Source organism: Zea mays, chromosome 3 (assembly GCF_902167145.1).
Source record: "Zea mays cultivar B73 chromosome 3, Zm-B73-REFERENCE-NAM-5.0, whole genome shotgun sequence".
NCBI classification, from domain to species: domain Eukaryota; kingdom Viridiplantae; phylum Streptophyta; class Magnoliopsida; order Poales; family Poaceae; genus Zea; species Zea mays.
Window position 1 is genome coordinate 14,901,904 of NC_050098.1, and position 13,604 is coordinate 14,915,507.

General features: G+C 44.0%; 2 protein-coding genes across 2 annotated transcripts; both read right to left on the reverse strand.

Moving 5' to 3' along the window:
* Positions 1–4,341: 4,341 nt before the first annotated feature.
* LOC100276036 (uncharacterized) lies at positions 4,342–4,826 on the reverse strand. Its single transcript, XM_008675460.2, has one exon. It carries the CDS (start codon positions 4,782–4,784, stop codon positions 4,548–4,550), a length of 237 nt encoding a protein of 78 aa, XP_008673682.1. The 5' UTR covers positions 4,785–4,826; the 3' UTR covers positions 4,342–4,547.
* Positions 4,827–9,754: 4,928 nt separating this feature from the next.
* LOC103649728 (L10-interacting MYB domain-containing protein-like) lies at positions 9,755–11,752 on the reverse strand. Its single transcript, XM_020550667.1, has 3 exons — positions 11,743–11,752; positions 10,300–10,620; positions 9,755–10,221 (listed from the first exon to the last, which is right to left on the reverse strand). Exons 2-3 carry the CDS (start codon positions 10,618–10,620, stop codon positions 9,781–9,783), a joined length of 762 nt encoding a protein of 253 aa, XP_020406256.1. The 5' UTR covers positions 11,743–11,752; the 3' UTR covers positions 9,755–9,780.
* Between the last annotated feature and the right edge of the window lie 1,852 nt (positions 11,753–13,604).

Below are 13,604 nucleotides of genomic sequence, written 5' to 3' on the forward strand. Positions count from 1 at the left end.
GATTCTGTCCCACACCTCCCTGCTGAAGGGGCATTCCTTGCATAAGTGAACCGTCGATTCAAAGGTCGAATTACAGAGGCAACAAGAAGGATTGCAATGCCATCCCCTTTTCTGGAAGTTCTCTGCTGTCAACACTCTGTTGTGTAAAAGAGTCCAAGCGAAGAAGCGACACTTTGGTTCAGTTTTAGCTTTCCAAATGGAACAAATTTTCATTGTGCAGAAATTTGTTGAGAACTGAATGTTATATGCGCTGCTTGCACTGTACTACCCATCAATCGTCCATCTCCAAGAGATGGTATCCTCCAAGTTGTTAAGCTCGTGCATGTTACTGATAGCCTGCCAAAGGGTTATAAAGTCTTTTATTTCGTCTTCTCGTATGCATGGCCGACATAACTGAATCCATCTATTGGTTCTAAGAGCATGAAAAACTGAAATGTTTTTCTTCCTTACTTTCTTGAACAGACTTGGTGCAATATTCTTAGGCGCCTGACCATGGATCCAACTCGATTTCCAAAAACTTGTTGTTCTCCCATTACCAACGTTGACCACCGTGGATGCACTGAAGAACTCTTCGTCTATTTTGTCGCATGGCGATTGCAAATCGATCCATGCCTTATCTCTGTCCTTCCAACGCATCCAGAGCCATCTGATTCTTAACGCCCTTGCAAAGCGTTCCAGGTCCAGAATGCCCAGACCCCCCCTTGTTCTTTGGCTGACATGTTGTAGACCAGTTGATCAAACAGTGACCTCCACTACAAGTTTCAGGGTTGTTTAAATAAGTTAGATTATATAATCTAGACAGATAATAATCTCAAACAAAAAAACCTTAGTTTAGTATTCACCCAGACCACTTTACTTTTTTTCTTACTTTATCCGTTCGAAATTGAAAACTCTGGTCGTTGTGACTTGTATGATGCCAAGATCTAGAGACAAATCCTTATATGACATAAAGTGTACATATCATTTACATACCATTCAAAGTTATACATTCCCTTCATCATCATGAGTTTTAATCTTTCTTGCCCCTTATATGCCACTATTATGGGTTTGCACTCACTTTATTCTAGTGCGAAAGTGGAAAAAAGACAAATTTACCCCTAGATAAAGCATAAGAAAGTTTTTTTAATGGGTCTTTCAATCCTTCCATGTCATTGAACTCATGAACAAGTATACATATATCGGTGTCCTACCTTGCTACGTGCACAACATTCAACAGTTGAAATATGTAAAATTGACGGTGGAAAACATACAAGTGATCAAATGTATAAATGAACAGAAACAAGGAAGGCAATAATTTCTAGTGGCATATATAACGGTCAAAAATTGTCTGCAAGTAGTTTGATTGTCTGAAGGAACATGGCGCCAAACTGAAGCTGACAGAGATATGGATGGATGGATGGATGGATGGGTGATATTAATAACTCAGATTTGCCTGTAACTCCTATCCATGATCTGTCCGGATCCTTTGGACCTTTTTGACGTTCTCCGGCGACGGAAATTGCTGCTGCCTTCTGGACGTGTTAGCTAGACTCACTTTTCTTTTTTGGACATTCTTAACAAGAACGGAAACCAATGGCTCTCAACCTTTCATGGACACAAAACAGTCGTTTACCTGACATGGAGGGCGACAATAATAATAGAGCGAATTTCTTGGAGAATCAGGTGGCCATCAAGTGGGCCGGTCGAGACGTCGTGAGTACGTGACGAGATACTTGCAGGCCGGCCCATTAGGCCATTACCATTTTAGACATCGTTATACCATGCCGTATGCAATCAGACCCTAGGTGTAATCATTTATTCTAGTCCTTTCCATGCCCATCCAAAGATGGATCAATAATTTCTAATTTGGCTCTCCCACCAGTACGTTCCACCAGCGTGTACCATTTTAGGGCTTGTTCGGGTCTACCTCAATCCATATGGATTGAGGGAGATTGAGGAGGTTTCAATCCCTAGTAAGTTAAAATCTCTCTCAATCCGAATCAATCCCCTCCGATCCATATGGATTGAAAATAACCAAACAAGCCCTTATGAATAACCTCCTATTTGATCCACCATTGGATAATCATCGAAGGGACATGAACTAGAAAACGTGATTACACGTTTGCACGCAGGTCTAATTACATAGTAGTCGATACCATACCTTACTCTTATCTCTACATTTAGAAGTAGCTCTGCAACTTACTTCAAATCCGTGAAACGTGTCCACCTACCAATACCAATAATCAATAGTTGTTTTTTCTGCTCCAGTAGGATGAAATATATGAGAAAAAAGGATAAAACCAGCAAGTCACACGATCATTAATAGATGGACATGTATCATAAATCAGAAGGAATGTGCAGGACTACTCTATAGCCGACTATAGAGATTGTCCCCCTCCCTTCTAGGCAAGGACATCATATCCATTGTCCTAACACTCTAGCCTACATCGTCCATTCAGGAACGGGTCCAGCCCAAAATTTGATTGGGAACCTACTTACTAATGGGTCACTAAAGGATATTTATAGCTACAACAAATAAAACAAAAGGTCCATTAAAACAAGAAAACCGAGTGGGCCCGTGTTTCCGCTCGACCCAACAAAATATGCCCCTACGCCCATCAACTCCACATCCGCCCACTCGTGGCTCAGCCTAGTCGTTTGGGTTAGCTCGAAATTTTGGGTCGGGTTTCTTTTTTGAAATTTTGGAATTTCGAGTATCTAGTAGTACCCGAAATTGGGATCTCTAGATGATATACCTGAAATTTTGGGTTCGGGTAGCCCTTTCTACCCGAACAACAGTTAACCCAAAACAATTTACTTCTAAATTAAATATCAGTCAACCATTAGTGCCACAATGTCCCATATTATAAAACAAGCAATCAACCACGTCTTACCAATAACAAAAAATGTTGATAGAAGTAAGAACAACAATACCAATGACAATGATCAAACGACAAAGAAACATAACACCAATAAGGCAAGAACGGGTAATTCAGGGTAAATGGGCAATTTGGGTACCACAACTTGCTAACTGAACAAACCCGAATTATGTTCGAGTTTTGAGTTTTGATACCCGCATAAGCTCATCGACTTTCAGGTATCGGGCTAAACGGGGTCCAGGCTTGGGTTTCTCAGGTTTTAGGCTTCGGGCTCAGGTTTTATGCCTAGTCTAACCCACGGTCGTGGCATGCCCATGTTGTCGCCTCCCTGCTTTGCCCACCCTCACAACCTCACCTCCTCGCTCGTCCTCTACCCGTTGTAGGTTATCTTGTATCCTAGCTTAATGTATTTTAATCGAATTTCATGATCGGAGATGGATAATTAGAAACGATACAAATACGGATAACGGGATCGGATATTTATTTGGCAAATAAGTGTCATATGTCCGAATACATACAAATACTGGATACATGTTAGATAATGCATGGATTAGTTATTATTCACTAGAATTCAGTTTTCGTGTAAGACAGTTACACCGCGAGCATTGCATAGCCCATAGATCAATGTGACAATATAACAATAAGTTGAGATCATACAATAGTCCAACACAATAGTTCGAATGTAATGACAATATTTGGATAACACAATAATCTAACACAACACATGATAATTTTCAAATGATATAATATAGTCTAATACAACACAAGGCCATCCAACACATGTGATATATAAACCGTCCATTAATAAGGCATCGAGTATTGGAGTTACACATGTGACAATCACATGTAGTCAGGTACTTTGATATAAATTGGACATTATTTTAATAATTTAAACATGGATATGTGTTCAAACAAAAATGTAATGTACTACAAAGTTGTAGATCACTTCGAGAGCTATACGATTTTCATATAAACTTTATTTTCATATAAACTATATATATTCGTGCAAGCCATCAAGAACATGCGGTCAAGAATGTCTCTCTCACGCAGCGCGTGACGCTTCGAGACTAATTTATGTTGGTCTAGTGTGATTCTTATAATCAAGTCACGTACTCCCTCCGTTTCTTTTTATTTGTCACTGGATAGTGCAAAATTACACTATCCAGCGACAAATAAAAAGAAACGGAGGGAGTAATACACACGCAAAAACTCATATGCAGTATAACTAATGCGTACACGGAATTGGGGTCCTCCAGATTACGAGGCCCACCAGGGCGGTTGCCCCCTTTGCCCCGCCCTCAGGGCCGGCCGGCGCTGGTGCCTGCACGCGCGTGACGTTGCGCGCACATCGACCAGAACCACCGGAGATATGGGCCCTGTTTGTTTCGGCTTCTGGCAGCTTCTGGCCACCAAAAGCTGCTGTGGACTGCCAAACGCTCAGATTTTCAGCCAGCTTCTATAAAATTCGTTGAGACAAAAGCCATCCAAAATCAATATAAACATATAATCTGTTGAATCATTGTAATAGTAGGAATCCGTTACTTTCTAGATCCTGAGCCCTATGAACAACTTTATCTTCCTCACACGTAATCGTAATGATACTCAGATTCTCCCCACAGCTAGATTCTTCCCACAACCAGATTTTCAGAAAAGCTGGTCAGAAAAAAGCTGAACCAAACAGGCCCATGATCAGCCGCCGCGGCACCGGGTCAGCGGGCTGCAGCCGCGGGTGTACTTGTTTACGGGCTTCCCCGGGCGGGTGGCCCCGGGGCCCCTGTTCTTGTCGCAGTTGCCCAGCACCTTGCAGCTGAGCAACTTATCATACGACAGCATCCCCTCGGCGCCGGCGGCCTCCTGCGGCCCGGTCGCCAGAAGCAGGCACAGAACCAACGCCGCTGCCAAGGCCAGCCTCGTCGCCTTCTCCATACCTGCGGTGTGTGGTGCTAGCTAGGGCGGTGTTTCTTTTGGGAATGGAATGGTCGGCCAATGCAGTGCAGGTTTTGTAGAGGCTGGTTGTACGTCTTAACATATCTGTGGATGAAAGAAGGTGTAGGGTTGGCAGGCACTATATTTAGAGAAACGCACAGCACATGGTTCTATTCTGGGAAGCAGGGGTTTTACACGTTCAGAATGGGGAAGGAGCTCAGGTCTGGACTGGGTTGTCAGGCCCCATTTTGTTACTTTAGTCACGGTTTTTGGTTAATAAGAGAAAAGTTGAAGGGTGCATGGTCGAGAAATTCAAATACGTAGAGATAGTATCGTTCATGGGCATGTACTTTGCAGAGAAACATAATATCAACACACCTACATTGTGGTACCATGTAGATGGAGATCTCCTTTAGTGATCTTGAAATTTTTTCAATGAAGGGACATAATTGTAGGTTACTGCAAATAGATGACGAATAGAAAATTTTGCTCCACATGTATAAGAACATGGAACAGATAAATTAGTATCTCATGTAATAGTGTAAACTTTGTAGTTATCTAAATAGTCATTGTCTATAGCCTATTTTTTTCTTCCTAAATAGCCTATTTTTTCTTGTCCTAATACGTTCGTTTCCTTGTACTAACAGTGAGTTTCATTCTCAAAATTAGATGTGTGATCGTGAAACAACACCGAATCAACGTGATTAGATGCGTTGAGATGGAAAAGATGGAAGGCCTAATTTCATATGTTGGTTTCGAGAATATGTAAATAGGAGTGCCAATATACATTCGAACCCGCGACAACTATCCCTCCAAGCCATAACTGTCAGAAGCTATGGTCAGTATGATGCCAATAGTTTTCATTTTCATTCTACCAGGTTTGAAGTTGCTCATCCTCTTACAGCCACAACTAATTCTAGAGTTATAACTATAGGTGTCGATGATTAAGGAAAGGTAACTAATTATTATATATCTCTACTACTTATTAAGGTTGCAAGAGTAGTCTGTCATTCCATGTTCTGCCATATTCCCATTCTCTCTATTCTCTTTTTTGGCTTTTCTATTCCCTCCTACCCGCACAACTCATTCCCATATTCTGCCTTTCTCATTCCCCCTCCTCGCAAAGCACCTCTCAGGCAAATGCGAATAGTAGCTACCGCTACACCACATGTGTGTTTATGTCTACATTTATGACAGGAAAAACATCTATTACATCTCTCCCCAAGCCTACCCTACTACCCTTGCACAATGTGTAGTAGTAGATAAGTATCACCGAGATTCTTGAATTATATTTTTGGATGGAAGGAGTAGTATTTAAAGAAGAGCCTTGCATGCAATTTCTTTTGTTTGAATAATGTTTTCAACTTAGATTTCGTTTTTGCATGTGCGACATTTATTCTCCATAATATTTTTTCCATGGATCTGACTTGTGAGTCATTTTCATAAACCAACGCCAAGGATGAATCCATGTTTCTTTCTTGGAAACCCCGAACAAATACCACTAGCAGGAGGCGCTCACGTTGGCGTCGCTCATCGACGACAAGAAGAAGCTTGACGACTGCCAGTTCGACCTCTGGAAGCAGTCCTACGTGGCCGCATGAGCCGCTGTGTATGACAAGCTCCGACGCAGCCGCCGCTTGGACTCGGTCCATAGCGGCTGCACCGCGTTGTCCATCGTCAAGCAGGGGGACCTCATGGTCGTTGCCAACGTCGGCGACTCTCGGGTTGTTCTGGGCACCGCATCCAACGACGGCGTCATCACGCTGTCCAGCTCATCATCCATCTGAAGCCCAACCTGCCATGTAAGTCGCTACTGACCGACCATAAATTCTTGTGCGCTCGGACGACAATCGTTGCTGACGTTGTGTGAGTGTCCTCGAACATGATGTATGTAGAGGAGTAGCGCATCCGGTGGTGCAACGACCAGGTGTAATACCTTGCTGATGAGCCCGAGGTACAGGTGCACTTCGTCTCGCAGCCCAGCCAAGAGTCATCAGTACTCGATATGTCGCGCGCGTTCGACGACTATTATATCATGGACTGTGGCGTCATCTCGGCGCCGAAGGTGACGCGGTGGAGGACCGACATCAATGATCAGTTCGTCATCCTCCCCACTGTCGAGTAGATTTTTGTGCTGGTGTACCTTTAATTCTCTTCGTAAACACACACAATTGCTTTTTTGTTTGAGCAAGCGTGTATGGTGGTACATGCCTGATGACTGACGATGTATGAGGGAACTTCTTCCGGCAGGCGTGGGACGTGCTCTCCAATGATGAGACCATGAAAATCGTGGCGTATATCTAAGTTGGCATGATGCTGATGGTTACAATGTAGTCGTGAAACAACTAGATTAAAACAACAAAATTTATGTATGAACTGGATCACAAATGGATTAGGAAACATTTTCTCATAACAGTATAACACACATTTTGTACATAAGTTACTGTTGTATTATATGTCCCCGTTGCATCCCACGAGCACTCACTGACTCACCTAATATACCCCTAAATAAAAAACGCCAGTTCTATTTAATCTAGATCCACCCAACAAATGACCTCCACTAAGATGTGTCTTCTTCGTGCACTCTGTTTTGTACACACAAAAAATCCTCCTCCATCACATTGAACTGTTGAGATCTTTTCTTCCTCATTCTTTCTCTCACTCACTCACTCACATCTAATAGCCAAGAACGTTTGAATCATCCTACCCCTCACGCGCGCCCCAACCACGCCCTCACGCACACACCCCGTCGCTCCTTCACCAGCGCGACGAGGTCGTCCATGACGCCCTTGGTCGCTCCTAGTGCCGCTCGAGCCTCCGTGCCCAATGATGACGCTCACGGACCCACCGCTGGCGTCGCCCCCACCGCCACTGCGTGCGGGAGGTTCTCCTTTGCCATCCACAACACAAATAGGCCCTGGACCCCGGCGCGCACCGCCATGGCCTCAGCCTCAAGGCCGAGATCGTCGCCCACCTATCATTACTGGATTGAAAGACATCAGCACTCAAGAAGAGTGCTAGCCATGATATAGAAGTTCAGAGGTTACATGCATACACCATTGGACAATGGGCGTGTTTGGTTCGGCTTTTTTCTGAATAGCTTTTCTGAAAAGCTGGCTGTGGGGAAAAGCTGGCTGTTGGGAAAAGCTGGTGGTTAGAATCTAGGTGTTTGGTTCGCCAGCTGTGCAGAAAAGCTGTTCGTTAGAATCTAGGTGTTTGGATATACAGATTCTCAGATAGCAGATTCTGTTTGAACAAACTATACACAATTACACCGAACCAACAAAAGGTCATTACACATAATTAGTGGAGTTCATTACAACATAACTACCGTTACATTTACATATGTAACTACGACACTAATGCATTAGCAATTCCATCTCGAAATGCACTCATGTCTAACTCATCAGATGTGCTACTACTACTCTCACCTACAGATACATCATGACCAAGTCTATTAGGTCCTACTTCATCAAAGTCTCTATCGTGTAGAGCACTGTCTCTAATGAAGTTATGCAATGTCATACATGCAATAATTATTTTGGATTGTTTCTGAAGCGAAAATAAAGGGAGACTTAACATAATTCTCCACTTCATTTTAAGCACACCAAAAGATCGCTCTATAACATTGCGTAGCGACGAGTGTGCATAGTTGAATACTTCTTTGCTCCCAATAGGTTGCCTCGCATTTTGCCATTCAGAAATGTGGTACTTCTAACCCTTATAAGGTGCAAGGTACCCCTTTCTATTTGGATAACCTGAATCCACAAGATAGTATTTACCTGCACAAACAGAAATATAAAGTTCAATACTTAAGACATAAATGAATATCGTATGATACAAAAGTACAACATATTTACCTTCCGGTGGATGGGGGAACCAGTCCGCATAAGTTATCAAAGTATCTTGTAATACTCTAGTGTCATGTACTGAACCTGGCCAACCTGTGACAACAAATGTGAACCTCATATCGAAGTCACAAACGGCCATTACATTCTGTGATGCGTAACCGTGCCGACCAATATATTTGGCTTGCTCCGAGGCCGGGACAGACGCTGGAAAGTGACTACCATCAATTGCTCCTATGCAATCCTTGAAGTGGGGCCAAAATCTCCCCTCTCGCAAACGTGGATGAATCTCTATGAAATTTGGGTCTTTGGGCTTGATTACGTCAGCTGACATCTTATGTAGTGCATTAAGTACTTCACTATACTTGTGACTTATAGTTTCCAAGGAGTGACCAAACTTATTCCTTATCTACCTAAATGATTGTGGACCCCCACATGCCCATAAGAAAATACCTAGAGCTTCCATAGTACTGACACCACGGCTTGGAAGCAGACCATAACTTTCCACCAACGTATCATGCAATCGTCTAAAAACAGTACGTCGCATGCGAAACATGTCAAAGCAGTCGTTACTATTCTCCAAAGTTCGCTCAACCCATTGAATACCTGTTTCAACCATTGTTCTTCTAGAAACCTCACTGGAAGGCCTGCCCCAAATGTCTACAGCATATAGGGCAACAAGCAATTGTGCATCTCTGTCATCCGTGTCATGATCATATGTGTGTGCGGCAGGGTCACACATCTGCATGCACACAAACAACAGGCACATATTCATGTATAAGCACAATATATAACACACATATTCATGTATCATAGGTGACAGAAAGTTCACAGATTGACATTGTTCACAAACATACAACTCAGATTATTCAAATACATGTTCAACTCGAATAATTGCAAAATTGTTCGAAAGGGAAAATAATGCGTACGAAATGTTTATTTTGTAACACGACAAGACTCATAATAGTGACACGACAAGACTCATAATACTGACACGACTAACATAATAGTGAACATCAGCCTCTGTTGTCGGACGACCACCATCTAAGTCGACTTTTTTAGATCCATATCGAAAGCACGGCGCAACCAAGCGTTCCTTCCTTCTTTTGTCTTCAGTGATGCAAATACATCTCTATACTTTTTCTCAATCAACAGATGAGTGGAAAAAAATGTAGGTCGCTGCCTTCTGGTGAACCATCATCGATCACTTGTTGCAACTGCGCAATAACCTCAACACGAACAGGGTCGGCATTAGCAGAGGTGATGGACTTTTTAGTGGTCATTGAACGCGACTCAAAAGCCTCCACTAGGCGTTTCATGTACTCTTCCCTCATATCTTTTTTCTTCTTTGGTTTAGGAGAATCATGACGCACCTTACGCTTCCCAGTCGCATTTGAGCATGGGTCAGGTGTGCTGTTTTCACCCCCACCTAAAGTGGCTTCGACATGATCATCAGATGATGAATTTGCATCCTCGACGCCAGGAACAAGGGTTCTTTCATTTGTGCAGACAATGGGTCCAAACATAACCTTTAGCTCGTCCTCATTCTCTAGGGGGGCTGTTTTGAACATAATACACCCTGGCATTGCCTACAGCAACATGGTATTTCCTACTTTCAGATGACCATTACTATTGTTAATCTAAAAAATAAAAAAAAGTCTACTTACTTCATTTTGCTTAGTCCACCACTCATCTGGAGCACTGATTGAACCAGTATGAGGGTCTCGACCAAGACCTGTAGCCCTTTCATTAAGAGTTTTCCACTGGGTGAACATTCTCTTTAAGGAGTCCCACCTATTCTTCATTTGATCCCTGGTGTAAGTGCGACCAGTGCGTTCCTTAAACTTCCTTATGAGGTTAGCATACCCTTCGGCATTTAGAAAATGTTGTGGCCTGTTCCGTGCATTGACCTCTTCTACACAAATTTCTGTGTAAATTTTTGTTGCTCTACTATCCCACTTTGCAATCACTTTGCCAGACTTGTCCATCTAGTGCAAAAAAGTGTAGACTATTGAAAATACGTATTGAAGTGCACTTACTAAGAAAACAAAATGAACAGATAAGGGACCATAATAACATAAGGTAGTACCATAAGGAGTCACATTCGGTTTGCCATAATTACATATATAGATTGAAGGAATTCAAGTGCTGGTGGACACAAAAGCACAGGGAACACTTTACAACTGCGCATTAAGCAAAAGGCTGATCTATCCCTGTTCCCCTAACACCTGACTCCAAGGTTGACCATGTTCTAACTTAAACCTCATTGTCACTAAACGAAGGCATCTGGTCGGAGTCATATTCAAGACCCCAGAAGTTTTCGAAGTGCTCCGCAAAGTCCCAGTCCGGACTAAGGTAGTCGTCAGCTGGGGGTGGTGAGGATAAGGCTGACGGTTCATAGCTGCTGTCACCCGGGTTGTTTACGTTGTTCACGTTGTCCAAATTCTCTTGCAACACCAGAGAGTCTTGCTCAAGCATGCAAGCTATGTCCTCCAATGCTACACGAAGTTTGGTAGCGTCAAATGAGGTCAACCCGCATCCTGGACGGATTGTTTCCCTCGCTACGGAAAAAATCTTGTATGCAATCTCTTGCATCCTTCCAATTGCCTTGTCGGCTATGGAGTCTGCTGAATCCATCTGATATGGATTTATTAGGTCGTTAGTATAGCAGACAAGGGGAGTATCTACAAAAATTTGGCGTACTCACATGTCCAGTGGCTCGGCTCCTAACAACTAGTGTCTACTAATAAAAAGTAGTAACACACTGTCAATGGATTACCCAAAAACGTCAACATATTTGCAACTCGATCTTCGTATACATACACACCAATTAAAGCAGTAAAAGGGACAAAGAAAATGATGTGAACATCACCTTCGTAGTAGTGGAGCTTCGGATGCAACAGGGGAAACCGCTCAGTCACCGAATTCTGAAAATGAAATGGAACACGATAATCGTTAGTAAGCAGTGCTGAAATTGTCTTGATTACAGGGGGAAGTATGAACTACTGACGTGGATGCAACCTAAACAAACATTAGTACATGGGGTACGACCGGATCCGTAACAGCACATGGGGGAGGAGACAGGGTTCAAATGGAAGTTACGAAAGTACCTGCGAAGACGAGTTGCGATACGGAGGAGTCCAACCTTGCCGACGGAGTTGCGGCGGCGCGGGGAAAACCCTGGCGACGTCTACGGTCAGGGACATTTTCGCAATCAAGGGAGCCGGCGGAGGTCGACGAGCGGATACGGAACCGAATGGAAGAAATGGACCGCGTACCTGAGAAGACGATGACGAATGCGGCGGATGAGCAGAGGGGAATGCGGTCGAGGCCCCCGACCCGCTGCGGCGGAGGAGGCGGCGGCGGTCGTTGCGAGAGCTGAGGCGAGGGCGCGGTGGAAACCCTATCACGAATACCCCGACTTCCAGAGGACGCATGGGTCGGGCGGCTTTTGGTTTCCTGCACGCGGGCGGCTTCGGTGGGAAGCGCGGCCGTCAAAAGCTGGCCCAGAAGCTAGGCGTTTGGCTGCGGCTTCTGCTTCTAGCCGCCAGAATCCACCCAGAATCCCAACCAAACAGGGGCAATAACCTCCCGCACAAGAAGTGGGAAACGTGACGCCACATATTAAGATCACTCGTGATTTTTACAAGGAGAGTGTGTGCACAGGTGGGGTCTCGTTTCTAAAGACAAAATTATTCCTATCTACCCACATCCTCCAAAGGGTAGTGCCGAGTACAGCAGCCTGAATTTCTCGTGGTATAGCATCCGATGGATTGATCAGGGGAAAGAGCGGCGCGCCAACCAAGCTGGAGACCTGGAAGCCGATCAGATGCCAGAAGCTGCTACCATGGGGGCAAGATATGAAGATGTGCATGTTGTCCTCCAACTCCGCACCACAGTGGGTACATCCCCCGTCTGGCATAATGTTCTTCTTGCATAGGGTTGACCAGTGATCTTGCATATGAAGATGTCTGGCAGAATGTTCTTCTTGCATGTGAAGATGTGCATGTTGTCCTCCTCAACTCCGCACCTAGACCTTCGTTGCTGACATATAGTGGAGGGGCATATCACTTAAAATACTTTGGACCAAGACCAATCTGCCCGCGCATTGAGGATCTTAGATTTCCGCGCATTGAAGGACGGGGCAAGGATCGTTTTCGAGAACAGGATCAGGATGGCAAAGATCATGGGCCACACACCTCTAGAACTAATGAGGCTGCGTAAGACGTCAGCGACAACAATGAAGATGTAGGGAGAGATCGGGGCATCTTGGCGCAAGCCGGTTTTGCAAAAAATCCAAGGACCAGGCACTCCGTTAAGGAGAATAGAGGACTTACCAGAGCTAAGGATATCGTGCATCCATTCCAGCCACACCACTGGGAGGAAAACCCACGCTGCTGCAGAATGAGACCAATGCTCCCCCAATTTACAGAATCAAAAGCCTTATGGAAGCCTATATTTAGGACAATGGTGGGGATACGGTGTTTGAAGCAGCACTGTAAAAGGTCCATGGCGTAAGCATAATTTTCCCCAATGTTTCTATGGCGCATGAACCTAGTTTGATCCCCCCAACCAAAGTAGGAATGAGGGGTTGGTTTTATTTATTTATTTATTTGCTAGGTGATCCACCTCACGTGACGTGTCTGAGTGCATTTGCTTCGCTTCGCTTGGAGAGGGAGCACCGACCTGGGCACCTTACTAGTGGAGTCAATGAACAAATAACGGAGTATAAGTTTTGGGGGACATACAACTAAAGTGGTGTTCTTCGATTGTGATTGATTCACTCCCAATAGTGAAACACGAGAAAAACCAATATGGCATGGTGGAAGTCAAACACGAGGACCGAATAGATGACATCGACACTATAATCATTGTCCACCAATGTGAGTAGGTGTATTATATGTCATATTTCATGTAGGTATTTGATTGATTAGTGAGTAGTGTGCAAACAATCCTCATGAACAACAATATG

Excerpts from the sequence above, each read along its gene's own strand:
- LOC100276036 (XM_008675460.2), bottom strand. The coding sequence starts at position 4,784 with ATGGAGAAGGCGACGAGGCTGGCCTTGGCAGCGGCGTTGGTTCTGTGC.
- LOC103649728 (XM_020550667.1), bottom strand. The coding sequence starts at position 10,620 with ATGGACAAGTCTGGCAAAGTGATTGCAAAGTGGGATAGTAGAGCAACA. Across the intron at positions 10,222-10,299 it reads GGTGGACTAAGCAAAATGAA|GCAATGCCAGGGTGTATTAT; the intron begins GTAAGTAGACTT and ends ATGTTGCTGTAG.